Raw genomic sequence first — 14,091 nt, 5'->3', positions numbered from 1 at the left:
CCACCACTTACGCCGCCGTCAGCTCGTAGGACTCAAGCCGCGAACGCCGTGTGGCAGCGGGTGGTGACGCCTAAACTCTGCACACGGGAACAATACAAAGACAAAAGGAAATAAAACAAAAGTGGTATATATATTAGCGTGCCTACTCAGGATCAGGAGTCGCCACCTCAGCGAGCGTCCTGATTGGTCCAGACGCGCTCTGGGCCGATCTGATCTCGCGTATATATAGCCGTTTTTCCCAAAATTCACTACTTGCTCGCAGAGCTACCGACGAGGTTAGAGTACTCGCGCTCCTCATTTATCACCAACAACAACAACTACTACTACTACTACCACAACATCCATTATCATGTCTGGACGCGGCAAGGGAGGAAAGGTGAAGGGAAAGTCAAAGTCCCGTTCCAGTCGTGCTGGACTCCAGTTCCCGGTCGGCAGGATTCATCGCCTTCTAAGGAAAGGCAACTACGCCAAGCGCGTGGGTGCTGGTGCCCCCGTGTACCTTGCGGCAGTTATGGAGTACCTGGCTGCTGAAGTCCTTGAGCTTGCCGGCAATGCCGCCCGTGACAACAAGAAGACTCGCATCATCCCACGTCACCTGCAGCTGGCCATCCGCAACGACGAGGAACTTAACAAGCTCCTCTCCGGAGTCACCATTGCACAGGGTTGCGTGCTGCCCAACATTCAGGCCGTGCTCCTTCCCAAGAAGACTGAGAAGAAGTAAATAAAGGGCCTCCCTCCCCTTCAGCCAATATCACCATCAATCCGGCTCCTCTTCGGAGCCACACGTTCAAACATCTAGAGAGTTGTGTAGACTATACTGGTATATCAATAATAAGCAAGTAGTGTATTTATTTTCGAGTTAGTTATTTGTTATTACTTATTATTATTATTTAGTCAGGCACGCAAGTGACCGAGAATAAATATGTATACTATATTTCTACTAATGTACCTGCTGTGTGTCACAGTGGAGAGTTGATTAGATGTGTTGCCTATTGTGATATGTTGAGCGTCTTTTTCATCTCAATGTATATTTTGTTTTATGAGAAACTGAGAACGATGAGGGGCGTGATCATTGAAATAAGTCAATGATAATAAAAATAAATAATAATAATAATAATAATAATAATAATAATAATAATAATAATAATAATAATAATAATGATAATAATAATAATAATAATGATACTTGGAGAAGACCTGATGAAGTCAGAAAGATGGTTATAATTAATAATGGTTTCTTTTCTTAGCTCAGATAGTGATAGTGAACATGGTTATGAGAAAGTAGTAGTAATAATAGTAGTCTATGGTCCTTCTTTCTTTTCATGTTTGTGGACCTTAAAAAGGTCCGGGAGATGATGTTATTCAATGATGATAATGCAAGCTGAATAGCTGGCACCATCTCAATAATGGAGCGATTTAACCACCAAATCCGTACAGGGTACGGCCCTGACGCTTGAGGGCGTAGACAACGTCCATGGCAGTAACGGTCTTACGCTTGGCGTGCTCGGTATAGGTGACAGCATCCCTGATAACGTTCTCAAGGAACACCTTGAGCACCCCACGAGTCTCCTCGTAGATGAGACCAGAGATGCGCTTGACGCCACCTCGGCGAGCTAGACGACGGATAGCAGGCTTGGTGATTCCCTGGATGTTATCACGCAGAACCTTACGGTGACGCTTGGCGCCTCCCTTTCCAAGACCCTTGCCTCCCTTGCCGCGGCCAGTCATGGTGATGAGAGCTGCTAGTACGACGTCCGAACGGTCTAACAGGAAGCTCACGAATGTGCCTCAAAATTTTTGTCGCGCGGTATATATTGAGCCAGAGCGGTCGTGCGTGTAGTAAATTACTATTTTCCCTGTTTTTCTCACTTAATTTAACATTATCGGGTCATATGCATAGGTTTTCTGTTTCAGTGTTGACCCTGCAACTGCACATTTATGACTAAATTCACATACACAAGCACAAATGTGAATAAAACTCAATATAAAGGTGGAGGGGTTGCAAGATTTTCCGGCGCGCTAAGGCATGCCGAGATAATATACCTTCTCCCCTGACTCTTTTCTTGTAGGCATGCGCAAGATTCATTCAGTATCAAGTAATGTTTCAACTGAATTCATATTCTAATTTTCAGAAACTATCTTCCATTTGGTAGCATAACCAGTTTCCCCTCTTCTAGTTGGAAGAAAAAACAAATATATTTATTAACACTAACTCCTTGCTCTTCCAGTATGGTTTATGTATATATATATATAATTATAACTATACTATGAAAAGCGTTGCTTTCATAACTAAGCAGGAGAACATCATCTTCAAATAGTCGATAAGTCAAGCTCATCAGAGCCAACGACCACACCACGTTGAATACACCGCTTCTCGTCTGATCAGCGAAGTTAAGCAACGTTGGGTCCGGTTAGTACTTGGATGGGTGACCGCCTGGGAACACCAGATGTTGTTGGCATTCCAACATTTTTATTTCCTTATTTATTCATCATTTTGCATTTTCTTCCCTCCCTTGATGATAAAACAATGCAATAAGGCAAGCAGAAAAGAAAAACAAATAATAAAATGCTTCCATTGACAAATAAAGCATCTCTCTCTCTCTCTCTCTCTCTCTCTCTCTCTCTCTCTCTCTCTTTCTCTGTGTGTGTATATATATATATATATATATATATATATATATATATATATATATATATATATATATATATATATATATATATATATATATATATATATATATATATATATATATATATCCTTATTATTCTTTTCATAGATTCTTTTCAAGATCAACGAGGTTAAGCAACGGCTCTGGGCAAAACGTGGATGGGTGACTACACAAGCTTCATCCCGCAACTGGATCAGGATCACGGGTCCCCGTCCCAGCCAGTTCTGTGATTGGCCCAGACATTCCTGGGCCGAGAGCACACTTAACTACTGCTACCACCTCACATCATCATTGTTCTTAATAATAAATTCTTCTTCTTCTTCTTCTCCTTATCATTATTACTATACAAATAATAATGATAATGATAATAAATTAATAATAATAATAATAAGAAGAAGAAGAAGAAGAAAAAGAAAGAAGAAGAAGAAGAAGAAGAAGAAGAAGAAGAAGAAGAAAAAGAGGAAGAAAATAATAATAAGAATAAAAATAAAATAAAATAATTATAATAAAAAATAAATAAATAAATGAAAATATAATATTAAAAGAAGAAAAACAAGAAGAAGGAGAAGAAGAAGAAGAAGAAGAAGAAGAAGAAGAAGAAGAAGAAGAAGAAGAAGAAGAAGAAGCAGAAGAAAAAAAAATAAGAAGAAGAAGATTAAGAAGAAGAAGAAGAAGAAGAAGAAGAAGATGAAGAAGAAGAAGAAGAAGATGAAGAAGAAAAAAGAGAAACAGAAGAAGAACAAGAAGAAGAAGATAGTGTAATCTTCTAATAGTCGGAAACTCAAGCTCACCAAGGCCAACGACCACACAACGTTGAATACACCGCTCCTCGTCTGATCAGCGAAAAAAAGCAACGTTGGTTCCGGTTAGTACTTGGATGGGTAACCGCCTGGGAACACCATATGTTGTTGGCATTCCAACATTTTTTTTTACTTATTCATTCATCATTTTGCATTTTTTTTTACCTCGCTTAATGCAATAAGGCAAGCAAAAAAATAAAATAAATAGATAAATAAAATACTTACAAATACTTACATAAAAGGATCTCTCTCTCTCTCTCTCTCTCTCTCTCTCTCTCTCTCTCTCTCTCTCTCTCTCTCTCTCTCTCTCTCTCTCTCTCTCGCTCTCTTTTATTATTAATTCTCATTCACGGTGTTATTCTTGTTGTTGTTGTTGTTGTTGTTGTTGCTGTTGTTGTTGTTGTTGTTGTTGTTGTTGTTGTTGTTGTTGTTGTCGTTATTGTTGTTCTTGTTGTTGTTGTTGTTGTTGTTGTTGTAGTTGTTGTTTTTATTGTTTTTCTTTTTCATCTAAAGTTTCTTTATTTTTATAGTATTAACATTATTATTTTAATATTGCTGTTATTAATATTATTATTACTACTATTCTTCTTCTTCTTCTTCTTTTTCTTCTTCTTCTTCTTCTTGTTTTTTTTTCTACTTCTTCTTCTTCCTCTTCTTCTTCTTCTTCTTCTTCTTCTTCTTCTTCTTCTTCTTCTTCTTCTTCTTCTTCTTCTTCTTATAATTATAATTATTATTATTATTATTATTATTATTATTATTATTAATTTTCTAAATTTCTTATTCCATTTATTTCATTTTTTTCAACTAATATAAATTATCATATGTTTTTATATTTTAAAGATTTGTGTTATATATTCATGGATTTTTTTTTATTTATTTATCTACTTATTTTTATTATTACTATTATTATTTATTTATTTATTAAATTTAACCTAACCTAACCTAACATAATGTAACATTACCTAAACTACCCTAAACTAACCCAAACTTAACATAACCTAAATTAGCTTAACCTAACTTTGTTGTTGCTGTTGTTGTTGTTGTTGTTGTTGTTGCTGTTGTTGTTTTTCTTCCTCCTTTCTTTTTATTGTTGTTCCTAACCTAACCTAACTTAACTTCACCTAACCTGACTAACCTAATCTAACTTAAATTAACATTACCTAACCTAATGTAACCAAACTTCACCTAAATGAACCTAACCTATAATATCCTAAATTAACCTAACCTAAATTAAGCAAAGCTGGCCTAACCTAACCTAACATAACCTAACTTAACCTAACCTAACCTAACATAACGTAACATCACCTAAACTACCCTAAACTAACACTAACAACCTAACCTAAATTAACCTAACCTAACCTAACTTAACCTGACCTGACCTAATCTAACCTAACTTCGCCTTACTTGAATTACATTCAAGTATCGATCAGTCAGTGGAGCCGAGGCTTGCTGGTTTTTCCCATCCTTCACAACCCAACCGACACATATACACACACACACATTCTCTCTCTCTCTCTCTCTCTCTCTCTCTCTCTCTCTCTCTCTCTCTCTCTCTCTCTCTCTCTCTCTCTCTCTCTCTCTCTCTCTCTCTCTCTCTCTCTCTCTCTCTCTCTCTCTCTCTCTCTCTCTCTAACTCCCTTCGTGATTTCTGGCATCTAGCCAAAAAGTATCTCCAATAACTTTGCTGCTTCTTCTTTCCCTACTCTATTTCAACCAGATGGCACCACTGCTATCGCATCTATTTCTAAAGCTGAAATCTTTGCTCAAACCTTTGCTAAAAATTCTACATTGGACGATTCTGGGCTTGTTCCTCCCTCTCCTCCACCCTCTGACAACTTCATGCCACCTATTAAAATTCTTCGCAATGATGTTTTCCATGCCCTCGCTGGCCTAAACCCTCGGAAGGCTTATGGACCGGATGGGGTCCCTCCTATTGTTCTCCGAAACAATGCCTCCATGCTTGCACCTTGCCTATTCAAATTCTTTCAGCTCTGTCTGTCAACACTACCTTTCCTTCTTGCTGGAAGTTTACTTACATTCAACCTGTTCCTAAAAAGGGTGACCGTTCTAATCCCTCAAACTACCATCCTATTGCTTTAATTTCCTGCCTATCTAAAGTTTTTGAATCTATCTTCAACAGGAAGATTCTTAAACATCTATCACTCCACAACCTTCTATCTGATCGCCAGTATGGGTTCCGTCAAGGCCGCTCTACTGGTGATCTTCTGGCTTTCCTTACTGAGTCTTGGTCATCCTCTTTTAGAGATTTTGGTGAAACTTTTGCTGTTGCCTTGGACATAATTATCAAAAGCTTTTGATAGAGTCTGGCACAAAGCTTTGATTTCCAAACTACCCTCCTACGGTTTCTATCCTTCTCTCTGTTTACTTCATCTCAAGTTTCCTTTTTGACCGTTCTATTGCTGCTGTGGTAGACGGTCACTGTTCTTCTCCTAAATCAATTAACAGTGGTGTTCCTCAGGGTTCTGTCCTGTCACCCACTCTCTTCTTATTATTCATTAATGATCTTCTAAACCAAACTTCTTGTCCTATCCACTCCTACGCTGAAGATACCACCCTGCACTTTTCCACGTCTTTTCATAGACGTCCAACCCTTCAGGAGGTAAACATATCACGCAGGGAAGCCACAGAACGCCTGACTTCTGATCTTTCTAAAATTTCTCATTGGGGCAGAACAAACTTGATATTGTTCAATGCCTCAAAAAATCAATTCCTCCATCTATCAACTCGACACAACCTTCCAGACAACTATCCCCTCTTCTTCAATGACACTCAACTGTCCCCCTCTTCTACATTGAACATCCTCGGTCTGTCCTTTACTTATAATCTGAACTGGAAACTTCACATCTCATCTCTAGCTAAAACAGCTTTTATGAAGTTAGGTGTTCTGAGACGTCTCCGCCAGTTTTTCTCACCCCCCCAGCTGCTAACTCTGTACAAGGGCCTTATCCGTCCATGTATGGAGTATGCTTCACATGTCTGAGGGGGGTTCCACTCATACTGCTTTTCTAGACAGGGTGGAATCAAAAGCTTTTCGTCTCATCAACTCCTCTCCTCTAACTGACTGTCTTCAGCTTCTCTCTCACCGCCGCAATGTTGCATATCTAGCTGTCTTCTACCGCTATTTTCATGCTAACTGCTCTTCTGAGTAGTTGGGAAATTGCCACCAGAGCCCCCATTCGCAATATGGCATGCCGTCAGAGTCGCCCCTGGGGGGTGGGGTGGGGGGTGGGGGTCCCCCCCCACCCCCCACCCCATCCCCCCCCAGGGGCGACTCTGACGGCATGCCATATTGCGAATGGGGGCTCTGGTAGCAATTTTCCATAGACCCAGGCTTGGGAATGGGGGGGTGGGGGGCGGGGGGGGTGGGGGGGAGGGTGATTCACGACGGCAAACACCAAGGGAAGGGGGGGGAGCGGGACGGTGACGGCGACACTGACGGAGAGGTGGGGAGGCGTGCGTCCTTATCCTTCGGGGACGATGGAGGATGGGAGAGGGGAGGGGGGAGGGGGAGGGGGGGATGGGGATCCCATCCCACCCCCCTGGAGCGACTCTGATGGCATGCCATATTGCGAGTGTGGACCTTATCTAGTTGCAATGGGGAAACCTGACAGCAATTTTCCGTAGACTTCAGTGGCAGTCCATTTCAGGATGGAGGTCCAGGCTGTAGATTAGTGGGGGTTGGGAAGGGGGTGATTCATGACGACGACATCAGGGGGGTGGGGGGGGGGGAGGGAGGGGGGGAGGGACGGCGACGGCGACACTGACGGAGAGGTGGGGGGGGGGCGTGCGTCCTTATCCTTCGGCGACGATGGAATGACTAAATGAATCAATGATGGTGGGTGGAAAATAATTGAGTGAAAGGAGGGGGGGGGGTGTGGACTGGCGGCCAGACGTGGAAGTCGCCACACACACGCGTGGCTAGGGGACTGTGACGGCAATGCCGTGTAGGTCGCCCTTTCACGTCCCCCCCCCACCCCCAACCCACCCACCCAGGGGCGACTCTGACGGCAAGCCATATTGCGATGGTGATCCTGATAGCAATTTTCCATAGACCCATGCTTGGGAAGAGGGGGGTGATTCACGACGGCAAACACCAAGGGGGGGAGGGGGAAGGGGGGGGGAGCGGGACGGTGACGGCGACACTGACGGAGAGGTGGGGGGAGGCGTGCGTCCTTATCCTTCGGCGACGATGGAATGACTAAATGAATCAATGATGGTGGGTGGAAAATAATTGAGTGAAAAGGGGGGTGGAGGGGGGGAGGGGAGGTGGGGGTGGGGGGGGACTGGCGGCCAGACGTGGCAGCCGCCCGCCACACACGCGTGATTAGGGGGACTCTGACGGCGCATGCCATAGAAGTCGCCCTTTCCCTTTCATTCACGGAATCCTGGAGGGTGGGATGACTGAGTGTTGCCATCACGCGTTCCCTCCGACATCTCAATACATCCCCTATGGTCAAGGTCGTCGCGACAGCCTCACGAGGTTCCGTTACCTGTCCATCCTTTTTACCTGGAGGAAGCGTCTGTGACGGCCAGGGCGGAGCGGCGGCCTCTTCCACTTTCACCGACCACCAGCGGCGTGGGCTGACGTAATACTTATGCCGGATGGTCACCTTATTATTATTATTATTATTATTAATATTATTATTATTATTATTATTATTAGAAAGGTTATGCAGAGTCGATGGAACATTTTATTTTTATTAGGACAAATACAGCTCATTGCTTATTAGGGCAAATACATCTCTTTCATTCAAAACATTTGCGAATTGAAGGCGAAGAGATCATCGTCATCGCTGTCAATGACGGGCGTAGTTTTAATAACTCTAGGAACCAGCTTCTTACGAGGGGCGGCTGGAGCAACGGGGAGTTTTGGTGTGCTGTCGTCCTCTGGCGTGTTAGGGGGAATATTTTTTTTTTTTCTGTTTTCCTGCGACTTCTTCTTCGCCTCCTGACCCTCTTTGCCGCCTACTGTCGACTCATCTGACCGTTGCGGCTGTGCTTCGGTCGGAGGTGGCATCAGCGACTCCTGAGGTGGCGGAATCGACTGCGATGCCGGCTGCTGCTGTTGCGACTCCTGTCCTGATGGAGCGTCAGGAGGTGGGCTGGCCGGCAGTGGCGACATGTCGTCATCACTAAAGATCAATTTCTTCTTTGCAGGTTCTGACATTTTCTCCACATTGACATCCTCATGGTCAGCACGGCTTCGCTTACCCCCAGCATCGCCCAGATAGATATCAAAGCGGAAAGAGATGCGTTCTGTAACAGACAAAAAAAAAAAAAAAAAAAAAAAAAAAAAAAAAAAAAAACGATGAGAACAATGGAAAAGTTTTTATTTCCCCTCCCACTCTCCCTCTTCTTATTCATTGGCAAAGAACGTTAATGTAATTTACAATGGTGAAGATGTCAGATGCCGTGCAAGGTAATGGCGTACTCACCCGCAGTTCTCAAGATGAAATGTTTGTTAGCTTGCTCCATTCTTGGAGATGAGGCTTCGACGTCCGACTGGGTTGAGAGGTGATGGCGAAGTGACGCTTATCCGTCAGCAATTACCCCATATTGACCCCCTTTCCCACCCCCACCCCACCCCCCAATCTACCTTATTACCGCTTTACAGATGTTACGACATCTCGCCCGGCTGCCGGCTGGGCAAAACGTAGGCATGCAATGCGGCATATTACGAAATATTACGTATGCCATACGAGTAATTTTTTTGTCATTATATAGATATTGATGCTTTTTGAAGGTGGCGTGAATAATGCACATTGCACGTTTTAATGTATGCCAACTCAGTAGAAGGCAAAAGAACATGCAATAAATGCCACACACGAGGGAATTCAACCCCTGAAGTCGATAATTTAATGTGCTAATTTTCATATGTGGACAAGTTTGCATAAAATGATGTAAGACAGCGGAATTGTATTTGGGATGCAAGTTATAGCTATCGTAATAGCCTATGGTCTGACTTTGAAAATTAAGATAAACAGTAATCCAGTGGCCCATGGTCTTTGAGTCACTCAATGTATTTAGAATGAAAACGCATGGCTTCACCTGTTTTCTGGCAAGATTTATCAGATCTGTCACATGGCGATGATCGTGACAGCCTAAAAAATAAACTCGATCGCCCAAGATGCCTGCTAGACCGGCCTGTATTTCACGTGCATTCATGACGGCTTATGCGCGGACAATGCAGCGAACGTGACGATAATGATCAATTTCTATGACGCCAGTAGTGTCGGCGAAAAACATTATGACGCGGTTGTGATTACGTCCCTTGGCAAACGACAGATTAATTCTTAGATTTCCTGATTTATCCAGAGGGATGGCATTGTGCACGTCCTCCGTCACAAAGTTAAAGAAACATACTGTCCGACCTTTATTAAATGCATCAAATGTTAGGGAATTACGCGTGTCCAATCCTAGTGACTCAAGGGTCGTGTAAAACAATTTTGACGCGTGATGCGGGAAAGAGCTGCGAACGTTATAAATGGTCGCCCCGTTCACGGTGATATGTACATGTGACAGATCGGCGTGTTGAAAATATAAACCATTCTTATCAATTACGCCTTGTAAGCTGTCCATATCAACTATTGCCATGGTCAAATTTTGAGGTATGATTTGCGCGAAAGGTAATTCGGCAATCAAAGACGTTTGATTGGCGGCTAACACATACGTTTTATTGAGCGTTCTATTAAAAGTGTATTGCATTGGATTTCGAGTCAAGGAGTTATTTAACGATTCTAAGGCGGGCGGATGTGGCGTGACGCGGTCAACCCATAACTTAGCCATCTCGAGCTTAAATTTGAAACTGCTGGCATCTTGGTGTGAATTAAGAATCCATGTTTTGTTAGCCAATTCTAATCGAATTCTCACATCAACAGAGTCAAGCAGATAAGCGTCCAGACTTGATATATCCGAAAACAAAGGCGCAGTCATCGAAATGCCGTGCGTTTTACAATCTTTCATCATTTGTTTCTCGTCTTTATTCCCCCCCGTGAAATAGTCTTCATCAAATTTATTGATTATGCCTTTTGATCCATCATAATCGCGGTGGTAGAAGGCGACGCGACCGATAGAGTCAATTTTATCCTGAGGGATTGTTGTAATCATTTTAATGAAGGCGTGATAGTTGAACAAAGAGGATGACTCCACAAGCTGTTCGTTAAAATAACAAGCGCATGACTTAAACATCGTATTATTCAAACCATTACTAAAAACGACGTGATCGTCATCGTCTAGTGGCGCGCCGTCTGCCTTCGTCGCGCTAACTCGCAATTCTAGAGACAGCGTTGATAGATCCAAAAATTGCCCTGGAATACCAGGCAGTCTAAATTCAATGTAAGGATCGTTGATCCCCGCATGATTATTAGCATTTGCGTCTAAATTAACGGGTAATACGTCCAACTTTCCCCTCGCAGCGACTGACGATTCGATGGTATGCAAGCGATTCACCCGCGGAAAGTTCTCACTCACGGCCGTCAGATAATTGCTCAGGGGGGTGGAGGTCGCTCCACCCTGCACATCCGGACCGTAATGAGTCATCTTTGCGACTAAGCTAAATATTGAAGATATCTGCTTTATAGCAAGTCTTTCTTTTCAGTTGCCTGGTTGGTGGTTTTCTCTTTTTTTTTTTTTTTCCGACTCCAACTTTCCTCTTTTTCATTACTCGTCCGCCTCGAACTATCCTTTCCCCCACACCCTTCACGGCTGCAACACCTCTATTTCTTAATGATTCGCGAAGTCGCTTCCCTTCTAAAACATCTGTTAATAAACCTTTTCCCATTTGGAGCGCTTCGGGTGCTACAGTGCGCATGAGAAAGGGAATTGCTCTTTTAGCAAAGCCACTCAAAACGGAAAATAGACCGCCACCTCTTCTTGAATGGGGTGGAATAAAAACCCGGATGTCGTCTAAACCTCCACCTTTGCTTTGCGTAAAAAGCAAGTCGTATTCCGCTCGAGTGGGAGGTGTGAACGCTCTCGTCATGATGGTTGTCACGTCATGAATAAGACGTCGAGCATAATCACCAGCTATTTATTTCTGTCTGATATGCTGCTCCCGCCATGATCAAAATAAATAATAACGGTCACCCCAATTAAGGAATACATTTATACTCGATTTGTCAAACACACATCAACTTTATTTTAAAATTTACATGATATAGTTATTCAGACTTCCTCACCAGAATAGTTTCAACTCCAAAAGGTTGAAGTCGCTGCGCCAGCCCTTCCACCATAGGCAGGTAATTATTCTTCCACTCATCCTGGCAGCGACCTCTACATCCCAGTCCTTCCGGGATAATAATTTGCTCTACTTCAGCGTTCGCCATGGCTAGCAGGGCAATCTTTTTCAGGCAATTCTGGAAGTGTTGACGTCGATTCACGCTTGTATCCATCTTGAGTCCTTCCACGTAAGGCAAATCCTTCGACGTCGCGATTGCCTGTCGCGCCTTCTCGTTTCCCTCGACGGCCTCGCCCCAACCATACTGAGTCACGCAGGCCACCAGGTGAGGGAGATTTACGCTTCCTGTGGGAGGCGCGTGGATAATGATACGTCCTGGGTCATCTCTCGTGTCTGCCGTGGCCCGATGAAGCGAGTAGAGTCTCTTTCTAGCTGCATGTGTATTCTCGTATGGGTAAATCGTTTTGAGATCCCGCGCAATCCCACTCGGTTCGGTGGAGACGGCATTTACTGAATAAATGATATAACAGCGGCGGTCGCGGAAGATGCCATCGGTCAGCTTGCCCTCGACCACCTTCATCTTGACGAGTAATTGGAGGGCTGATCCACACGTTGAACCCTCTGTGAGGGGAGTGAGGGGGAAATGTGTCATCGCAGACCTTTATTCACACGTATTGGTCGATATTACACCTTCTGCGTAGTAGAATTTATTCATTCAAATTGACGCAGGTGTTATTTTTTTTTTTCCTTTGTTGGTGGGAAGGGATGGAGGGCGGGGAACGTATTATTTATTAGGGGATGTGGGTTAGGGGGGGGGTGAACCTTTTTTTGACCATAACCCTCATCAATTATCCATCCGTGGGCCTGCACCCCTGACGCGCCTAACACGTGCTCTCATGTATTATTGATGTACTTACTCGTTTACAGAGTAAGATGGGGAGCTTTCTCATTTAATATGCTTCCCAGATGTCACCGACCCCGCCACCTATCAGTTTACTTCGTTGAGTCGTATTTCTGATGGCATCCGCGGGGAGTTGCGCCATGCGAAGTAGCAGTGATAATAATGGACGCTTATCGGGTGAAAGTCTTTTCGCGGCCCCCTTTTCGTGACCGAGTACTCGTATGAGATCAAACACGCTTATGCCAGAAAATGGTGGAAGTAAGTTACCGCGCTCATCCCATGAAATCCCAGGTTTACCCTCCAATAATTTCAAGAGAGATAAACCATATTCTCTAAAGGAAGGAGGAACGGCAACTCGAATCAAATCATCCAAGGGTGGATTGACAGGTGCGCGTGGTGGTGGCGTCACGGTGGCGGCGTCGGGGAGGGCGGCGGCCGGTAGCGGTAGTGAAGTTTTTTTTTTTTTCTTGACTTGTTTTGACGTGAATCGGTGCTGAGTTGCGCTGTCGGTCGGTTTAAACTTACACCTCTCGGCAACTGAGACGGGAACTAAACAATATTCTTTCATCTCTGTAGTAAACTTGTTATTGCCGACACGGCTATCGGGAGTAACGCGGCCAATATGTTACCACCTCGTTTGGAGATTAGAATCGCTTTCTTCTTGTACACGGGCGTCTTCTTCAAGGCTACAGTGCGAATATCACTCTTGAATTTTTTCAGGCGGTTAATGATGGTATCGTCGTCCGTCAGGCGTCTCTTCAAAAAGTTGGCGAATATTTCCGAGATGCAATTGACTTCGCGCTTATTCAAACTTTGCAAGACCTGCTTCCGCAATTTAGGGGTGACATGCGAGAGGAGAAAAACCAAATCCTTGTACTTCAATATCAATGGTTTTTCCTCATCCATATCTTATACTAAGTCGTCCGCATCTATCCAGCTGTCAAATTTATCTGGGTACCCACGCCAGTGGACGAAGTACTTTCTCTTACCTCGCTCGACCTTCGATCGTAATATATCGACCTGGTAATGTGAGGGAAGAGAGGACTTGATTAATTCTTCCCTGTAGAAAGCGCCGGTCACGTCCTCCCCCGCCAAATCCCTTATGAAATAAATAGGGATTTTATGTGAGTAATCCACACGACTTATCTTAAAAAGCTCCTCGGTATTGTTGACGGTATAACCCTTATTGAATTTAAATTGCGTTCGGGAAGCACGTTGCAAGCGTACAATGTCTCCCACGTCTAATTTATGACTGACAACTTTCTTTCCCCTTGGCCGATTTAAATACATTCGTTTAAATTGCTTCCTGACTTGTGACAGCTCGCGGAGGCGGTGAACCTGAGCCGGCGTTTGGTTGCCGCCCAAACCGCGGTGTGGGGTGTGATTGTACGTATTTATTAGGGTGGGCAAGACGTTAATATACGTCAGTGTGTTGTTCTGCGTGAGATATTTATATATTTTTGTCTTTATGGTTCGGATGACCCTTTCTGCCAAACTCGCCTTTGTTTCACGCGAGTAATTGGA

The 14,091-nt window shown here is 43.7% G+C and overlaps 2 protein-coding genes, 1 non-coding gene and 1 pseudogene across 3 annotated transcripts; 2 read left to right on the top strand and 2 right to left on the bottom strand.

The window, feature by feature from the left end:
• Nucleotides 1-1,350: 1,350 nt before the first annotated feature.
• LOC135114316 (histone H4) lies at nucleotides 1,351-2,027 on the bottom strand. Its single transcript, XM_064030225.1, has one exon. The coding sequence runs from the start codon at nucleotides 1,726-1,728 to the stop codon at nucleotides 1,417-1,419; it is 312 nt and encodes a 103-aa protein (XP_063886295.1). The 5' UTR covers nucleotides 1,729-2,027; the 3' UTR covers nucleotides 1,351-1,416.
• A 313-nt stretch (nucleotides 2,028-2,340) lies between these two features.
• Nucleotides 2,341-2,459, top strand: LOC135114526 (5S ribosomal RNA). The gene has a single exon (XR_010275532.1). It is a non-coding gene; the product is annotated as a 5S ribosomal RNA (ribosomal RNA).
• A 1,005-nt stretch (nucleotides 2,460-3,464) lies between these two features.
• LOC135114525 (5S ribosomal RNA) lies at nucleotides 3,465-3,583 on the top strand (annotated as a pseudogene).
• A 4,191-nt stretch (nucleotides 3,584-7,774) lies between these two features.
• LOC135114314 (uncharacterized) lies at nucleotides 7,775-9,073 on the bottom strand. The gene is made up of 2 exons (XM_064030223.1): nucleotides 8,926-9,073; nucleotides 7,775-8,746 (listed from the first exon to the last, which is right to left on the bottom strand). Exons 1-2 carry the CDS (start codon nucleotides 8,963-8,965, stop codon nucleotides 8,241-8,243), a joined length of 546 nt encoding a protein of 181 aa, XP_063886293.1. The 5' UTR covers nucleotides 8,966-9,073; the 3' UTR covers nucleotides 7,775-8,240.
• Between the last annotated feature and the right edge of the window lie 5,018 nt (nucleotides 9,074-14,091).

Source organism: Scylla paramamosain, chromosome 27 (genome assembly GCF_035594125.1).
Source record: "Scylla paramamosain isolate STU-SP2022 chromosome 27, ASM3559412v1, whole genome shotgun sequence".
Lineage (NCBI taxonomy): Eukaryota > Metazoa > Arthropoda > Malacostraca > Decapoda > Portunidae > Scylla > Scylla paramamosain.
Note: the sequence above shows the minus strand (reverse complement) of the source record. Positions and strands in the feature narration are given on the sequence as shown.